The sequence below is a fragment of the Theropithecus gelada genome, chromosome 11 (assembly GCF_003255815.1).
Source record: "Theropithecus gelada isolate Dixy chromosome 11, Tgel_1.0, whole genome shotgun sequence".
Classification (NCBI taxonomy): domain Eukaryota; kingdom Metazoa; phylum Chordata; class Mammalia; order Primates; family Cercopithecidae; genus Theropithecus; species Theropithecus gelada.
In genome coordinates, this window is record NC_037679.1 from 62,096,768 (window position 1) to 62,114,591 (window position 17,824).

Here is a 17,824-nt window from a genome sequence, read left to right on the forward strand (position 1 = left end):
ATACACCTCAATTCCTAGAGCCATTTGTCGGTCCTGTGACGCCCCCCACCCCCTTCCTAAAACCACCCCCGGCTGCAGCCCGCCCCGAGCGCGCCGCCTGTTTATTCAGCCGGGAGTCCGGCACGCGCCAGGCGCACGCACTGCAACAACAAACCCAGCTGAATGGAGAGTTTGCAAGGAGCGGGAGAAAGGAACGGGAGGGGGGAGAGGAGAGGAGGAGGGGGAGTTTAGGGAGTGGGTGGGAGGAGAAGATAAGAGGAGGGGGGAGTGGGGGCTGCAGCCGCTCGCTGCAGCAGCGGGGAGTGGGGGGCGAGGCGGGGCCAGGGCTGCGCGTGGGGCTGGGTGTCCCATTGAAAAGGCGGACGCACTCCGGCCGCCCAGCACTCTCTCACTTCTGGCCAGGGAACGTGGAAGGCGCACCGACAGGGATCCGGCCAGGGAGGGCGAGTGAAAGGAGGAAATCAGAAAGAAAGGGAGTTAACAAAATAATAAAAACAGCCTGAGCCACGGCTGGAGAGACCGAGACCCGGCGCAAGAGAGCGCAGCCTTAGTAGGAGAGGAACGCGAGACGCGGCAGAGCGCGCTCAGCACTGACTTTTGCTGCTGCTTCTGCTTTTTTTTTTTTTTCTTAGAAACAAGAAGGCGCCAGCGGCAGCCTCACACGCGAGCGCCACGCGAGGCTCCCGAAGCCAACCCGCGAAGGGAGGAGGGGAGGGAGGAAGAGGCGACGTACAGGGAGGAGAAAAAGCATTTTCACCTTCTTTGCTCCCACTCTAAGAAGTCTCCCGGGGATTTTGTATATATTTTTTAACTTCCCTCAGGGCTCCCGCTTCATCTTTCCTCTTCTTTCCCTCTCTGTTCCTGCACCCAAGTCCTCTCTGTGTCCCCCTCGCGCGCCCCGCACCTCGCGTCCCTGCTCGCTCTGATTCCGCGACTCCTTGGCCGCCGCTGCTCATGGAAAGCTCTGCCAAGATGGAGAGCGGCGGCGCCGGCCAGCAGCCCCAGCCGCAGCCCCAGCCGCAGCCCCAGCAGCCCTTCCTGCCGCCCGCAGCCTGTTTCTTTGCCACCGCAGCAGCAGCGGCGGCCGCGGCAGCCGCAGCGGCCGCGCAGAGCGCGCAGCAGCAGCAGCAGCAACAGCAGCAGGCGCAGCAGCTGAGACCGGCGGCCGACGGCCAGCCCTCAGGGGGCGGTCACAAGTCAGCGCCCAAGCAAGTCAAGCGACAGCGCTCGTCTTCGCCCGAACTGATGCGCTGCAAACGCCGGCTCAACTTCAGCGGCTTTGGCTACAGCCTGCCGCAGCAGCAGCCGGCCGCCGTGGCGCGCCGCAACGAGCGCGAGCGCAACCGGGTCAAGTTGGTTAACCTGGGCTTTGCCACCCTTCGGGAGCACGTCCCCAACGGCGCGGCTAACAAGAAGATGAGTAAGGTGGAGACACTGCGCTCTGCCGTCGAGTACATTCGCGCGCTGCAGCAGCTGCTGGATGAGCATGACGCGGTGAGCGCCGCCTTCCAGGCTGGCGTCCTGTCGCCCACCATCTCCCCCAACTACTCCAACGATTTGAACTCCATGGCCGGCTCGCCGGTCTCATCCTACTCCTCGGACGAGGGCTCTTACGACCCGCTCAGCCCCGAGGAGCAGGAGCTGCTCGACTTCACCAACTGGTTCTGAGGGGCTCGGCCTGGTCAGGCCCTGGTGCGAAAGGACTTTGGAAGCAGGTAGGTTGCATTTTGGGGCGGGCGGGGGAGGGGTATTCTTGCCTTAGTCCTCCCTCTGAGTGTCTGTGGAAGTGCGGATGTTTCCAAGGAGATGGGGGAATTTTTATTTAAAGGATTTGTGAAAGCTGGTCGATTTCAAGTCCTAGTTTGTTAGTTTCAGCACTGGCCTCTGAAAATGGCTTTGCCCAGGTCTCCAAGGAGTGAAGGGTAGTAGTGAGGTGCAGAGATACTGGTGAACCGAATACTGGGACGTGTCAAAAGAGACGTCTACCTGACAGATTCTTTCCCCAGACCTCCATCTCCCCCTACCACTAACCTACACGTTCAAGTTAACCTCTCCTGTTATTTTCCTTATGTTATAGGGTGATCGCATAACCAGCATCTTTAGTGCTTTCTCGTCAGTGGCGTTGGGAGGGGGAGAAAAGAAAAAGAAGAAGAAAAGGGAAGAAGAAAAAAACGAAAACAGTCAACCAACCCCAACGCCAACCAAGCGAGGCATGCCTGAGAAACATGGCTTTCAGAAAAACGGGAAGCGCTCAGAACAGTATCTTTGCACTCCAATCATTCACGGAGATATGAAGAGCAACTGGGACCTGAGTCAACGAGCAAAATGCAGCTCGTGTGCAAAAGCAGTGGGCTCCTGGCAGAAGGGAGCAGCACACGCATTATAGTAACTCCCACCACCTCTAACACGCACAGCTGAAAGCTCTTGCTCGGGTCCCTTCACCTCCCTGCCCTCTCTCAAAGTGCAGTTCTTAGCCCTCTAGAAACGAGTTGGTGTCTTTCATCTCAGTAGCCCCCACCCCAATAAGCTGTAGACGTTGGTTTACAGTGAAACTATGCTATTCTCAGCCCTTTGAAACCCTGCTTCTCCTCCAGGGCCGGATTCCCAAACCCCATGGCTTCCCTCACACTGTCTTTTCTACCATTTTCATCATAGAATGCTTCCAATCTTTTGTGAATTTTTTTATTATAAAAAAATCTATTTGTATCTATCCTAACCAGTTTGGGGATATATTAAGATATTTTTGTACATAAGAGAGAAAGAGAGAGAAAAATTTATAGAAGTTTTGTACAAATGGTTTAAAATGTGTATATCTTGATACTTTAACATGTAATGCTATTACCTCTGCATATTTTAGATGTGTAGTTCACCTTACAACTGCCATTTTCCCTATGTGGTTTTGTAAAGAACTCTCCTCATAGGTGAGATCAAGAGGCCACCAGTTGTACTTCAGCACCAATGTGTCTTACTTTATAGAAATGTTGTTAATGTATTAATGATGTTATTAAATACTGTTCAAGAAGAACAAAGTTTATGCAGCTACTGTCCAAACTCAAAGTGGCAGCCAGTTGGTTTTGATAGGTTGCCTTTTGGAGATTACTCTTACTGCCTTTTTTTTTCCTTACTGTTTTATTACAAACTTACAAAAATATGTATAACCCTGTTTTATACAAACTAGTTTCGTAATAAAACCTTTTTCCTTTTTTAAAAATGAAAATAATCAGCTGCCTCTAAGCTTTCTTTGACTCTGGTGCCCCTAGTTCAGTTTTATGAAAATGTCAAAGGGAAGAGTGGGTGGAGAAGAAAATGTTGCAAAACATGCTAAGTGGCAGAAATGACAATGATAAGTGCCACGGCCAGTCCCATCCAAATGGTGACTTTATGATGAATGTGTGTGTGTGTGTGTGTGTGTACATGTATATACGTTTTCTTTCTATCCTGTGAGCAAATGTACATGCCCACCAAAAGAATAGATGATGATTGATGGCTGCATTATCCTTTGATCAAAAATTTAAAATCCCTAAAAAAGTGAACCAGAAAGAGAGGGTCCTCCACCGTTTTCCAATTCTCAACTCCATTCTGAGTTTCTCCATGTGAAACTATGGTAGGACTGGATGAAATAATGGAGACTAGGTCTGGGTGGGGAGAATGGTGGTTCTGGGATGGGGGTTGGAGAGGTATCCCTCTCCACATTCAAGCTCCTAGTGGTGAGTATGTTTCTCTTCCCTCACTTCCAGGCACACATTTTCTACTCATTTTCTCCAGTACACATACTTGCCATATTGATTTTAAGTAAAAGGCACATATGATATGAATTCATTCCAAACAGATTGAGATTTTAATAAAAAAACGCATTAGAAATGTGTGGTCGCTTTGAGACACTGGTCTATCTAAGCTTGTGACTCTACCCGAATAGCGTGAGCTGCGTATAAAAGTACCCAATTACCAAGATTCAAAAAGAAATTGGTGGGTTTTTGGCTGGCTTGCTTCTTGTCAGTTAGCAAGGACGTGATTAGAATCCTACTCGGCCTCTCGCCGGCTCCTCGCTCGCCGCCTGCATTACTTGCAGATTCAGTTTGCGTGTCTCCAGCCAAGCGGAAAGCCGAGCGCAAAATGCATCTTACAAAACCCAACAAAGAACGGGTAGCCAGCACGTCTTCCAGAGTTAAAAATCTAGTCTGTGTTGGTACATCTATACCATTTAGTGGCACAGAATAATCATTTTTTAAAGCCACGATGCGCGGAGCACGCCACAGCGTCTGATGTCATTTTGCTAAATGACCCTCTATAGAATGCACATTGAGGCTTCAGTCCCTTTCAAAGAGATGAGCGTAATTAAGGAAAAAAAATCAGTAAATTCCTCATCGCCATAAATAATCGGACTTTCTGCCAGCAGTGGGCCAATTTAGAGCTTACTTGAGAGAAGTAATGCTTTTGTGATGCCTGCTTTTATTTTTATCTTCTCATTTGGAGGACCAGAGATGGGCTCCACCCCCACTGTCCATTTCTCTTTCCTTTAATTTATCTCCTTTGCAAGTTTCCAGATAAGGTATGCAAAGAAAGTGTAGCAAGTCACTTATGGCTATGAATATAACATTAGGATAATGTTTCAGCCCGCACAAAAGGGGATTTTTTTTTCCTTCTCCTGTGGAGACAGGTGTTCTTTTACTCACTTCTGAATGGGAAATATCCAGTCTCGTTAAACTCGAGGCAAAGTTAGTCGTTGTTTGCCACAATGTGAAGGCAAACTCGAAAAATTCACAAAAACACACACACACAATTTTGCCGAAGCTAGGAAAGGGCAAAGCGAGGATTGGGCAAAATCTCATTACATCTGCTCTAATCGCTTAGCAACACAAAGCCGGGGCTTGTGCGGCGAAGGGAAGCCATTCACAGCGCTCTGACAGGCCGCATTCAGCGCGCGTTAGTCAGCTCCATAAATCACCGCTGCCCATTGGCTGCGCGGCGGGCTTTGGAGCGGCCCTGGGCTGTCAGCGAAATACAAAATGTAGACCCCAGAGGCTAGCAATAGCAGCCTCTTCCCGGTCTTAGCCCCCACCTTTCTTTCTTTCTTTCTTTCTTTCTTTCTTTCTTTCTTTCTTTCTTTCTTTCTTTCTTTCTTTCTTTCTTTCTTTCTTTCTTTTTTCTTTCTTTCTTTCTTTCTTTCTTTCTTTCTTTCCTTTTTTCTTTCCTTCCTTCCTTCCTTCCTTCTCTCTTTTCGTTTCGTTTCTTTTTTTTTTTTAAGAGAGAGGAGGGGAATGCTGGGGTAGAAAACTGCATTGACTTTATTGACTGACAAATCTTACCTATTCAACAATGGCCTGGAGACCCACGAGTTAAGACTGAAGACACGCTGAAATCGACGAGGAGGTGTGGGGAGTGCGGGAGAGAAAGAAAATACAGACCTGCCGCGGGCTGCAGAGCTGTTGAATGGCACACATCATCAGGGGATGGGAGAGAGCTATTGGTGCACAGGTTTCACCTCCCTGACACAGTTCTTTTAACATTTTAAATTGAGAGTAGAAGGGGATGCATCAAGAAGAATCTATCTCAAGTTCACATCAGGCAGGACCCACTAAGGAAGAGAGAAGAAACCATTCTGTGGTTTGCAGAGAACTTCAAAGGAGTAGGACTGAGATGTCTTAAGAAAGAGGGATAGAACGTGCCTTTCCACTTCGCTGTTCTTGCAGTGCTGGCGATGTTTAAACACAGAAGTAGCAGCCCAATTCGTTGATATACACAGCAGCTGGGTGAAGCCACGTAAAGGAGTTAAGAAATGGCTTGGTGGCAGAGATTACAAGCTATATGTAAATGTTAACCCCTGTTGCTGTTGCTATTCTTATCTTCCGGTCTTGTATCTCATTTTCCTGGGGACTGGTCAGGTGCATCTAGATCACAACCCAAATTGGATTCTTACCCACAAACCACGTAGAAAAAGTCTGATAATAGATGTGGTATCAAGGGAGATTTTTCTAAGATGCCCAAGTTGCTTTACCTCAAATGCCACCTCCTCCAAGAAGCTTTCCCTGACTACCCTCTTTAAAGCAGCTCTCCATTGCTATAATCGCTGTCCATTAATCCTAATTTTCCTTCCTGGCATTTACCACTATCTGAAAATGCTGTATCTTTGTTTGGTTATATGATTATTGTCATTTATCCCCCACTACACGGTAACCTCCCTGAAGCTAGGGACCTTACTTGTCGTGTTCACCGTTATCTCTCCCGCCCCTGGGAAGAAAAGGTATTTATTGACTACATGGACACATGGGGATGGTCTTCTCTGCTCCACGGAAAGTTGTGTTTCTCATTCTTCCTTTCCCTTCCACTTGCACTCTCCACCCTTCTCTGCTCTTCTCTCTGTCTCAGGAGGCAGGCTTATCTTTACGGAATTCATCACAAGAGTTGTGTGTCCTTCTGGCTTCCTCTTGGGTTTGGCCAGTGGGAGACACCAGCAGGAGGTGGCAAAGTAGAAGAGGAGATAGGTTGGGATATTTTTATCCCTGCTCCATCCCTGCCTAGGCCCTATTGCTCTGACAGTGTCTCTACTCCTTGTCCTAAGTCCAGGGCTCTTGTCAGGAGGCTTCTCTCCCACCAATACAGCTCTTACTGAAGTCTAGTAACAACTCCCTCCTCTTGCCCCTTAATTAAGGCCCAGAGCTGGTAACAGCTCTCCCTTGTTCCTAGTTTCTGGGTGCAGCATCATTTTAGCTAACCTCACCAACATCTCTGTCTTTCTGTTAAACTTTTTCATTTACCCTTGTGCCATCATCTCTCTTGCCAACTCTGTCTGCTACACAGGCCATTTCCCCACAGGATCTCATGGATATATTAGTTTTGTGTAAGATTTTTCAGGGACTCTTGGGGTTATGAGTAAGAAAAATCCTAGAGTACGGATGAACCCAACTCCATGTAACATGTAACTCTAGAAACATCAGTTCATCTTCTTGAACCAGGAGTGAAGTCAATTACAGTTTTCTCTTCTGGAAAATGAGGAAAATAATACCTTCCTTTGCATAGATCACCAGGTGAACAGAAAATGAAAGGGCTTTAGAGCATCCAATGACTATATCAATGCAAGAGATATGTGCTTCTTACGATCTTTCTGAACTAGCTAGTGGAGTGGTACTGGGGACTTGCCATTAAGATCAGCAAAGCTGTTGCTGCTGTTGGAAGCCACCCCCACTTTCTTTCGCCCATTCATTCGCCCTGCAATTTATGCACTCACTTCAAAGGGGAGGGACAAATTATTAAATCTGGTCAACATTTCTAGAACTTAATTGTGTTAATTTGTGTTTTCTCTCCAAGAAGCATCTGTTATTGCAACTTCTTAAAACAACAACAACAACAGCAACAACAACAACAACACTGTGGATGCTTCTGTGGTGTAATAATTGTCCGCAACCTCAGGTCCTTTTATTTATTGCTGAAAAGCCTCTGAACTTCTTTCTCCCGCTCTCCACTCCTGAGCCAAGACTTGATTCTTTTCGGACTTCCAGAGAAACTCCTGGTTATCCGGAGACAACGGTAAGGAGGGAAGCGGATTCGCTGACACTAAGGTTCTTTATCTACTGCGAAAGCGAATGACTTGGATCTAGCGCAGGTCGAAGTTATATTCCTTCTTCCTTTGTATGCAAGATTAGGTTGTTACAAAAGAGGGTGTGTAGGTTAATGGCAGGAGGCAAGTTGCAGCGCGGAGCGCGGGCCCTGAGCGCGTGTCAGGCTTAATGATTTATTCAAGCTGCAGCGCATCCGGGCGTTGATTGGCTGCAGGCATGCGTCCGCTGTCAGCTGCGCGCGCCGGGAACTCTCCAGGCTACCTGAAGCTGGGGGGAGGAAGAGGAGGCGTGGGGACCCGAGGGGAGAGGTGTGAAAAGGAGGAACAGGTAGGAGTAGAGGGTGAGAGAGAGGAACAGAGAGAGAGAAACAGAGATAGAGGAAGAGAGACATAGAGGAGATGGGAAAAGAAAAAGTAGAGAGAAACTGAGTGAGAGGAGGAGAGAAGGGAAGGAAGGAGGGAGAACAGAGAAGGGAAGAGAAACTCAAGCCTAGGTTGCTGGGGTAGGAGAGAGGAGAGAGGAAAAGATGGAGAAAGCAGACGAGAAAAACAAGAGGGAGAAAGAGAGAATGAAGGAGAGGCGAGGATAGGAGAATAAATGAGAGAGAGCATAGACAGAGATTGGAGACAGGAGTGGGACGCGCTCCCAGAACGTCCCGCGTGCGCCCCCCTCCAGGCAGCCAGCGGGCGGCCGCTTACAAAGCCGCCTTTGATGCGCTGGCTACCAGGGCTATTTTGGGGACGAGATGGGGGAAAGCCGCCAACCCACACTCCTTGGAGGGAGTCACTTTCTGTAAAGTGCATTGGAGAGGACTGGGCCCTGGATCCGTGCTGTCGAAGCAGGAAGTGGATGTAGGGGACAAAAGCTCCGCACCTGCCAAATGGGAGACCTTAGAGAGAGCCTCCCCCTCGCCGCTCCCTGCTGCCCTGCCGGCCCGGGAAGCCTGCACTACCAGGCTCAGCGCAGCCAGCCCCACCGCCTCCGGACTCGACCCCAGCAGAGCCCCGCCCTCCACATCCTCTCTGAACCAAACTGCTTCTGCCTGCCTTTCTTTGGATCTGTCTTTCTCTGTCATCTGAGTCACTTTCTCTCTCGCCTCTCTTTTCTTTCTTCCTTTTCTTCTTCCTTTCCCTCTTCTTTCGCACTCATTTGTTCTTTGTTTTTTTGTTATCATTATTTACAATTAACAAAACCCCAGACACTTCTAGATTGGAGCTCTGCTCAGCCGGTGGACTCTTTGGAAAGAGGGAAGACAGAGGGGAGAAAAAGCAGAAGAAAGGTATTGCTGGGGGAAGAGAGTGACATTTGAAAATGGAATGAGAAAATCAGCCCACTGTGTGCATTTGCCCGGATGAAGTTGTTGAGCCTGCAGGGTCAGCAGTCAGAGAGCGGCTGCTTGTGTTGGGGGAGATGGAAATTCTATCAATAACCACCCCTCTCCTGAAGACCAGACAGAAGTAAAGCTGGCATGTCCTTCCCCCAGCCACCCCCCTCCAGTACACACAGCTTTTGGGTTCCTCCAGCTATCTCTCTTTACTAGGAAAAACAGTCTGTCTCCATTGTCCAGGTGCCAGCAGGGCCTTTGGCGAAAGGGAGGCCGGCCAGCCTTCTGATCAAACTCAAAGGTTAGTTAAAAGACAAAAACAGCTGAAAGTCTTCATGAATAATGTTGGGCCAGTGCCCCCCTCCTCCACTCACCACTCCAAACCCCCCCTCCCAACTCAGTGTAGTGCAAGCCATGCTGAATGCCCTACCACTTGGTTATGCTGCTCGCCTAAGTCAGAATTTCACAGAAAGCCCGAGAAGAAAAGCTCCCACAATTAGGGGTCGCCTGTCAGAAAACATTAACGCCTTCCTCTCCCAGCCTGTCAGACTTGCTGCAGATACAAACCGCCATGGCGAATTGGCCCTCCACCCCATGAAGTGCCTGCCAGCCAAAGGAGCAGGGATTTGCAAGCCACAGGAGATGGAGCCTGCCCTAGTGCAGTTTCTGCAGTGTCCTGATGCACCGAGATGCCCCCAGTTTCTGCTTTCTAAGGCTTGGCTGTGTTGGATGCCTGGAAGAGGTCATACAAGATAGTACTGCAGATGGGCAGATGAATGACCTCCCAGACCAGGGCAGTATAGCAGGACCTTTTCCTACAATGGAAATGGGTAAAATATATACACATGACTACATCCTTATCTCCTGTTTGCTGAGCATTTTTCAAGTGCCGGGGATCTTATATTGTTAATGATCAGAGCAATCCTTCAAGGTGGTGTATGATTATATTTATCTTATAGGTGAATAAAGCTGAGAGTCTGTAACAGCTAAGTAGCGGCAGATAGGATTGGACCTCAGATTTGCCTGACTCCAAATTTCATTCCCCTTCCACCATAATCCATCCCTTAGTTTCTCCAATAAGATCCAGACACCAACTCTATGCTTGCTTGCTTCTGAAAGCATTGCCAATACTTGAGTGTGTTCTTTGCCATCTTCCTTGTATTATCGAGAATATTCTCCACTTTTAGAACAGTATCTGGCATGTCCTTGACACTCATAAACTTGTGGATGGAAGGGAAGAGGAAGATACAAAGAAAAGAAAAAAGGGAGGAAGGGAGGAATTCCTTAGAAAGGTCCTTTTGGTTTTCTTTGAACATTATTTTGTTCTGGAAGATATTTGACTTTGCATGAAGAGATCTGGTTGGGATTCTTATGTAACATCAGTTAGTTCGGGAGTGGGACCTTTGTTTTCTCATCTGCATAAGTGGAGATAATAATAACTACCTTCTATGGTAATGATAAAGATAGAATAAGACTAACTTTGTGAAAGTTCCTAGCATGATATCCAACACATGCTCAAGAAAATCCAGTTGAAAATGAAATAGGTCTTAGTTTTTTATTTTTGTGTATCAAGAAAATATATATCACACATGCATTATATCTGTGAAACAAAACTGCTATGTTATAGCTAAGTCTTCAGAAAATTTTTAATACTGTTGTTCTGTGGTGTTCATGCCACTAAGATGGAATGAGGTAAAGTAGAAATGATGTTCACAGGTCTAAACCTGTGGAAGGAAGGAAAGAGGAAAGACCGTCTAGTGTTGTGGAAGAGTTTCAGGGCTTCCAAGAAGTGAGCCGTCATCTTCCAGCAAGAGCAGAATGATGCGGGTGTTACTTCTCCATGATGAAGCAGGTAGGAAATTATCAGCCCATTTTGTGGAACAGAGAAATGAAGCCCCAAGATGTGATTACTTTCCTAGGAGAAATTAAACACTGGAAGTTAAAATTGGCCACTGTGGTTCCTTCCAGGAGACATATCTTCTGAGCTTTCTGGAGTGATTCAGAACTTTGGTCTTCTCAGGCCTTAGAAGGAACATTTTCACAAAACCATTCATAGCGATTCAAGGGATAGCCATTATTTCCATTGCATGGGACACTGGTGAAATTATTAAAATTTGCTTCAGTTTTCAAACTTCCAAGATTGCTGTCACTGTCTGTCTTTGATTCTACCCACCAATCAGCTCTTTCAGTTCCAAAACACCAATTTTTTAAAAATGGAGAACAAAGCAAGAAAAACTACTGTTGATAATCCCAGAAATGTTTGATAATCCTGCAAAAGTTGGTCAGCTTCTTGGTCATTAGTTTTTCACTGAGTCCTTGTATGATGTTTTCATTTCTGGAGAGCAGGAATGATCTTCAACATGTCCCTCTTTGTCTTTCCCACATTTCTGGGTTTTTTTTCCTTCTCTGGTTAACCTTCTTTATCTTCCAGAAGACAGATTATATTTTTGAGATATAATAATTACCTCATGCACTGTTGGCCAAAAATAAGAGGCCAAAAAAGTAAACACAAGGTCTACTTTTCAGATATTTTATGGAAATATTACATTGTCTAAATATGTTCAGAATGCAGTAGTGTTTGATACATAGGGCAGATTTAGAAACAACCATAAGCCTGCCCCACATAAGCACATAATATAGGACTGCTGAAATAAAAACGGTAGAGTTGGTATAACCATAGCGATGTAGCAATGGTGGTTCATGTAAACTAATGATGATATTTTTTCCCTTGAAAATCCATGAAAATATAATAACCAAATATCTCAGCCTTGGGAGGATGATCTGGCTAGACTAGTCCAGGTTCAGCATTCAGACCACTCATGTCTCCACTTCCTGAGGACAGGGAAGCTGTGTTTGGAAGAGAGAGCAACACGTGTAGGGCATGTTTTTTTCTCCTGTTGGGGTGGCCAAGAAGAGGCCTGCTTTATATCCATCTACTCCTTCTCAGGAATGTCCCTGCTTCACCAGGACACAGAAATGAGGAGGATTTATTTTGTGGCATCTAAATAGGGTATACATTTCAATGAACAGCTAATTTGTTGCTGGAGATCCTCTATAGATGAAAGTAGACACGATATTCTAATTCTAGGGACTTTTTGTAAGGCAAAAAACAAAACAAACAAAACAAAACAAAACAAAACAAAAACCCAGACAAGTTGAAAAGATACATAGCCAGGGGTGTTTGTTGTAGTATTTTTTTTTTTTAAAGATAATGGTGAAAAACCCAAAACAACCTGAAACTTTAATCTTGAGTATTCGTTCAAATAAATATTTTATTTGCAGGCAGGTCACAGCAGCTCATATCTGAGATCTCAGCGCTTCAGAAGGCTGAGGCAGGAGGGTTGCTTTTGAGTGTGGGAGTTTGAGACTAGCCTGGGCAAGATGGAGAGACCCTGTCTCTACAAAAATTAGCTGAGTGTGCTGGCGCACACCGGTGGTCTCAGCTACTCAGGAAGCTGAGGTGGGAGGATCACTTAAGCCTGGGAGGCTGAGGCTACAGTGAACCACTGTAGTGCTACTGAACTCCAGGTTGGGTGGCAGAGCTAGAGACCCTGTCTCAATAAATGTATAAAGAGATAAATCGATTAATATTTACAAGCTCATATAATAGTATATTGTGCAGAATTTTAAATGGTCATGCAGATTTATGTTTATTACCATAGAAATATATCTGTGTTATACATAAATGAGAAGAAGAAAATAGCCATCACCTATAATTTTATCAACCAGAGAATATTAGACAATATTTAATTATCTATCAATCTATTATCTATCTTTCATCTATTTATTTTTATAAAATAGCATCAGATCTTTCACTTTTCTACTTAAAATATGAACATCAATTAGTTTAGTTATTTATTCAACAAATGTTTTCCCAGGTCCTGTTGTAAGCCCTCAAGATACAGTAGTGAAAAAGACCAATAGTGGTCCAGACCTTACAGTTTATGTAACCCCATAAGACAGAAACTCAAACATATAATAGTTACATGTTTCTGTATCACTAGTCTTCTACAACATGGTTTAAAATGTTAAAATGTTGATTGAAGGTATAATAACATCTTAAATCTGTGTATTTTTAAACAAGGAATTTCTTTTTTTTAAATATGTTGCTCTTAGTGAATAAATTCTATGATGAAAAACATTATAACCAAAAAATTACACACTTCCATGATTATATCCTCAGGACAGATCTACAGAAGGAGACTTTCTTTGCCCAAGGAAATGTGTCTTTTGGAGGCTTTTTGATTCATATTTCTTAATTATCTTCAGAAAGATTCAATCAGTTATGATTCCATTGTCAGCGATATGAGTATGAATTTCCTCATGGTCTCACTAAGTTTTATGATATTTTAAACCAACAAATTTACCAATTAGCAAGTTTTCTTAAAAGTGATTTCTCATTTTTAAAATTCTGCTTATTTTATATCACTAGTGACACTCAATTTTTCTTTTCTTTGTATTTGTAGCAGTGATTATCATACGCTGGACTAAAATTGGCAGCATTATAATAAATGGGGAGAGGTTTGCTTAAAATACCTATTTCTGGAGATTCTAAATTAACTGAGGTTGCTCTGATATAAGGCTAGTTTGTAGACAATTGTTTTTAATTTTAGCCTTTCTGGGGAGATAAATCAGACAGAAAACTTTAGAAATAACAATTGTGGATAAGATAAAGCCTCTAATTCCATAAAGAGGGCTTATTCTAAATTTACTTCTCCCAAGTTACATGGGTTGAATGTCCCCAGTGGTAATCTATTGGAGGCGAATGCAGAGGATTACTTTGGACTCTGATTCCCCCAGTGGTCCTGCTTCTCCTTTCCAGTCTCTTCCCGTTTGTGCTGACCTCTCAGCCCTGCCCCCCACCTGCTGCTAGCCTGGAGAAGAAAGCCATTTCCATTGGCCTTGGCTGCCTGGGGAGATCTATATTACTCTGGGGAAGACAAGAGCTGCCCCCATCTTGGTAAAGTGTGAAATTCGGTTTTGATTGCAAAGGGAAGCCATTTCAATGGGATTACACCGTGACCATGTAGATTAAACTCAGCCATATGGCCTAGGGACACTTCTTCCTACTGTCAGGTAACAGTGCATTGCTAATGACATGACAATGACATTTTCTAATGAAAAATAAAGCCACCTGGATGGGAATAAAGGAGGCAAATAAATGACAAGATGTTGGTAAGCATTAACAGAACTCTGGACTCTGCTGGTTTTGAAGAGGGGATGTAATGTGCTTAATTTATAAGTAAAACTAGTAAGCGTGATGTTATAAAAGCACTTTCGCCTGCTTGGCATAGTGGAAAGAGATTCCTTGTTTTTATCAAAAGAGATTCCAGTGTTGACCCAACGAGATTGCTTAACCTCACTTAACCTCAGTTTCTTCACCTGTTAAGTGGGCGTAAACACACTTCACAGAGTTGTCACAAGACAAAAACAGTTATATGAAGGTGATTTGTAAACTGCTAACTGATGTACAAATGGAAAAAAAAATAGGTGGTTTTATCAGTCAGAGCTCTCAGTTACAAGCAACAGAAATAGACTTTGGTCAATTTAAACTAAAAAGAAAGTTACAGAAGGAGCTTTGGGTAGTTCATAAAATTACTAAAAAGGCTAATTCCAGAATCAGAACAGGGACTAGAAAATGTGCGGCTGAAAAGCAGCGAAAACCATCATTAAAACCACTTCCCAGAATAGTTAGATAAGGCTGCAACCACCACTGCTTCTGATCTCTGTTTCCCACTGTTTGTACTGACGCCATCCCCAGGTCTAGACACTGAATGTCCTGCTGGTGCAGATGGTGCCACAGCCTGGAAATTGGTTAGCCCCAGGTACTGCTGGGACACAAACAATCTTCTGTCCCTGCTTCTCTGTGCTAGTAATCATTAGGTCCACATCTGTGGTGAGAGTTTCAGAATGGTTGAGCCATAGATGCAAGGGAGGCCAGGAAAGTGAGTGGCCTTGTCCGCTTTTATACTTTTCTCAAAATGCTTAAGAATACCCAAGGGAAGGGTACTCAGACACCGGGCAGCCAAAAATAAAACAAAACAACAAACAAGAAAATACAACTATCTTTTAGATCAGGAGTCTGCAAATTATTTTGTAAAGGGTGACATAGTAAATATTTTCAGCTTCATGAGCAACTACTCAATTCTGCAATTGTAGTGCAAGAGCAGCAAGGAGCAATATATAAATGAATGAGTGTGGCTATGCTCCAATAAAATTTTACTTACAACAACAGGATTTGATTCTCAGATTGTACTTTGCTGGTCCTTGCTCTAGAGTGATGATGATGGTGACAACCAGGTGAACTTTAAAACTGTCCTTCAAGGACTGGCTGGAAACGGATGCTGGCAGAGATAGTAGCAATTCACTCAACTGTGCACTAGAAAGATGTTTTCTCTCATTTGGTTGTGTTGCCCCCAGTAACTGTTGGTTTCATTGTGAAAACTGTTTCCCAGTTAGAAGGTTAACAATATGTAAACTATTTGCATTTAAACATAATTTCAGTTCAGATCTGGGCATTAGTTGAGGACTGTAGCAAAACGAAGGAGGCAGAAGAAGTGCCTTCTCCTACCTTATGCCTTCCTGCATGATTACCCAGGCTCTGCTCACAAAGGAGGCAGAAGAAGTGCCTTCTCCTACTTTATACCTTCCTGTGTGACCACCCAGGCTTTGTTCTGAGGCTCCCAAGTGCTCCTCTTCTCAGCCCTGATGCATTATTACACCTTTTGGAGCAAGTTTCATAATTCCTTGCCATGGATGGTATCGCAAGGGCACTTCACCTACCCCAGGAACCTGGGTATTACGTTCTTCCTAAGGACATGTCAGCCACGTTGGTGAAATTCAGCAGAAACTTCTTATGGTTTCCATGTGATGTTCCCATAGACTGGTTTAGTTGACCTGGGAAGAAGGAAGAATCAATCTAATGATGAATCATCACATGTAAATGTTTGCTGTCAAAATGATGGAATAACTCTTTGATGGAAAAAGGACACTTTCCTTCTCTCCATCATTTATTTAACCCATAGGAATTGTGGTCCTAAAGTATGTCATGTCTACATTGGGCAATAGGGCTAGAGATGAATAAAATGTGGCCTCTGTCCTGGAAGACATACAATTAGTTTTGTTCTTCTTTGTAGTCAAGATTTTTTACCGGAAGCAGTCATTTATTATATCTGTAACTCCCAAGCATACTAAGTGTTGCAGAGAAACGACCTTATTCATCACTATACGAAAGAGGTCAGTCATCATATATATCAGAAATAGGTTGATGGTGCAGAAAACCCAACCTATGATAGCAAAACCAAATGACGGATGCACCCCTTCCTTCCTTCCTTCCGTCCTTCCTTCCTTCCTTCCTTCCTTCCTTCCTTCCTTCCTTTCCTCATGCCTTTCTTTTCTTCTTTTCTCTCTTCCTTTGTTCCTTCCTTCCTTCCTTCCCTGTCTTCCTCCCCCTGCCTCCCTCTTTTCCTTCCTTCTTTCTTCTTTAATTCCTTTCCTCCCTCCTTCCTCTCTCTTCCTTCCTCAATCTCTCCCTCCTCTCCCTTCTTTCTTTCTTCCTTCCATCCTTCCCTCTCCCTCTTTCCCTGCCTTCATTCCTTTCTCAGTGCCTCCTCTCTCTACTTTCTGCCCCCCTTTCTCTGTTCTCTCCCTCTCTCCAGCTTCCTTCCTTCCCTCTCTCTTTCCCTCCCTTTTTCCTTCCTTCTTTCCTTTGTTCCTTTCCTCCCTCTCTTCTTTCTCTCCTTCTCTCTCTCTTCTCCTCCCTTTGTCTGTCTCTCTTATTCTTTTCCTCTCTCCTTCACTTCCTTCCACTCTTCCTCCCTCCTGCCTTTCCTTTCTTCCTTTTTCTCTGAGCAAGAAGTCTGGGTGTAGGAATGCACTGGGGTTACTATCATGGCTCTCAGTGCTTTCAGGGTCACAGGTGCTGACTAGCTTTCCACTCAGCCATCCTTAGTGTTTAACCTGTTGCCTTGTGGTCCCAGGATGACTGCCCCATCTCCAGATAATGTCTGCTTTCAAGGCAAGAAGGGGAAGGATACAGGGAAAAAGAGTGTGCCAGTTGAAAGCTGCTCTCTTCTAAAATGTGGCTAGAGTTTTACTTTTTAAGTCAGGAGTGTCACTGCTTAAAATGCAAGGGGGATTCTGTGAGTAAGGAAGAGGGGGACAGCAGGTATGGGGTTTCAGAGAGACTCAGGCTCTGTCTACTATAGATTTTACTCTGAGGGCCACTTTGAACAAATTTGTGGGTCCCACCCATGAGCTGGCATTTGCTCCCAATCCTTTTCATCCTCCTTAATTGTCTGAACTTAAAGTTTTCTGAACAGTAGGGTCAGATTTCCCTACATAGAATCCCTGAATGTTTAAGGTAGAAGTACCTTAGAGGTCTCCTTCTTCAACCCTCTGAGCTACAGATGGTGGAAACAGAGGCCCAGAAATATTAAATGACTTAGGCCGGGCGCGATGGCTCACGCCTGTAATCCCAGCACTTTGGGAGGCCAAGGTGGGCGAATGACGAGGTAAGGAGTTCGAGACTAGTCTGGCCAAAATGGTGAAACCCCATCTCTACTAAAAATACAAACAATTATCTGGGTGTGGTGGTGGATGCCTTAATCCAAGCCACTCAGGAGGCTGAGGCAGGAGAATCACTTGAACCTAGGAGGCAGAGGTTGCAGTAAGCCCAGATCGTGCCACTGCACTCCAGCCTGGGTGACAGAGTGAGACTATCTGAAAAAACAAAAAATAAATAAAAAATAAAAATAAATAAATAAATAAACAAACAAATAAAAAATTAAATGACTTGCCCAAGATGATACCACTCGTAACTGGGAGATTCAAGATTAAAAGACATGGAGAGAATAGCAAGTATGTTCCCTCAAAAGGCCATTTTCTCAATTAGATTTCAAGATTGCAAAAATTTCAAACCATCAAGGCCAGGAAGAATCTTCTC

The 17,824-nt window shown here is 44.8% G+C and overlaps 1 protein-coding gene across 1 annotated transcript; it reads left to right on the forward strand.

Moving 5' to 3' along the window:
- Positions 1 to 355: 355 nt before the first annotated feature.
- ASCL1 (achaete-scute family bHLH transcription factor 1) lies at positions 356 to 3,217 on the forward strand. The gene is made up of 2 exons (XM_025403011.1): positions 356 to 1,715; positions 2,078 to 3,217. Exon 1 carries the CDS (start codon positions 955 to 957, stop codon positions 1,666 to 1,668), a length of 714 nt encoding a protein of 237 aa, XP_025258796.1. The 5' UTR covers positions 356 to 954; the 3' UTR covers positions 1,669 to 1,715; positions 2,078 to 3,217.
- Positions 3,218 to 17,824: the final 14,607 nt, after the last annotated feature.

Coding starts and splice junctions, on each gene's coding strand:
- ASCL1 (XM_025403011.1), top strand. CDS start 955: ATGGAAAGCTCTGCCAAGATGGAGAGCGGCGGCGCCGGCCAGCAGCCC.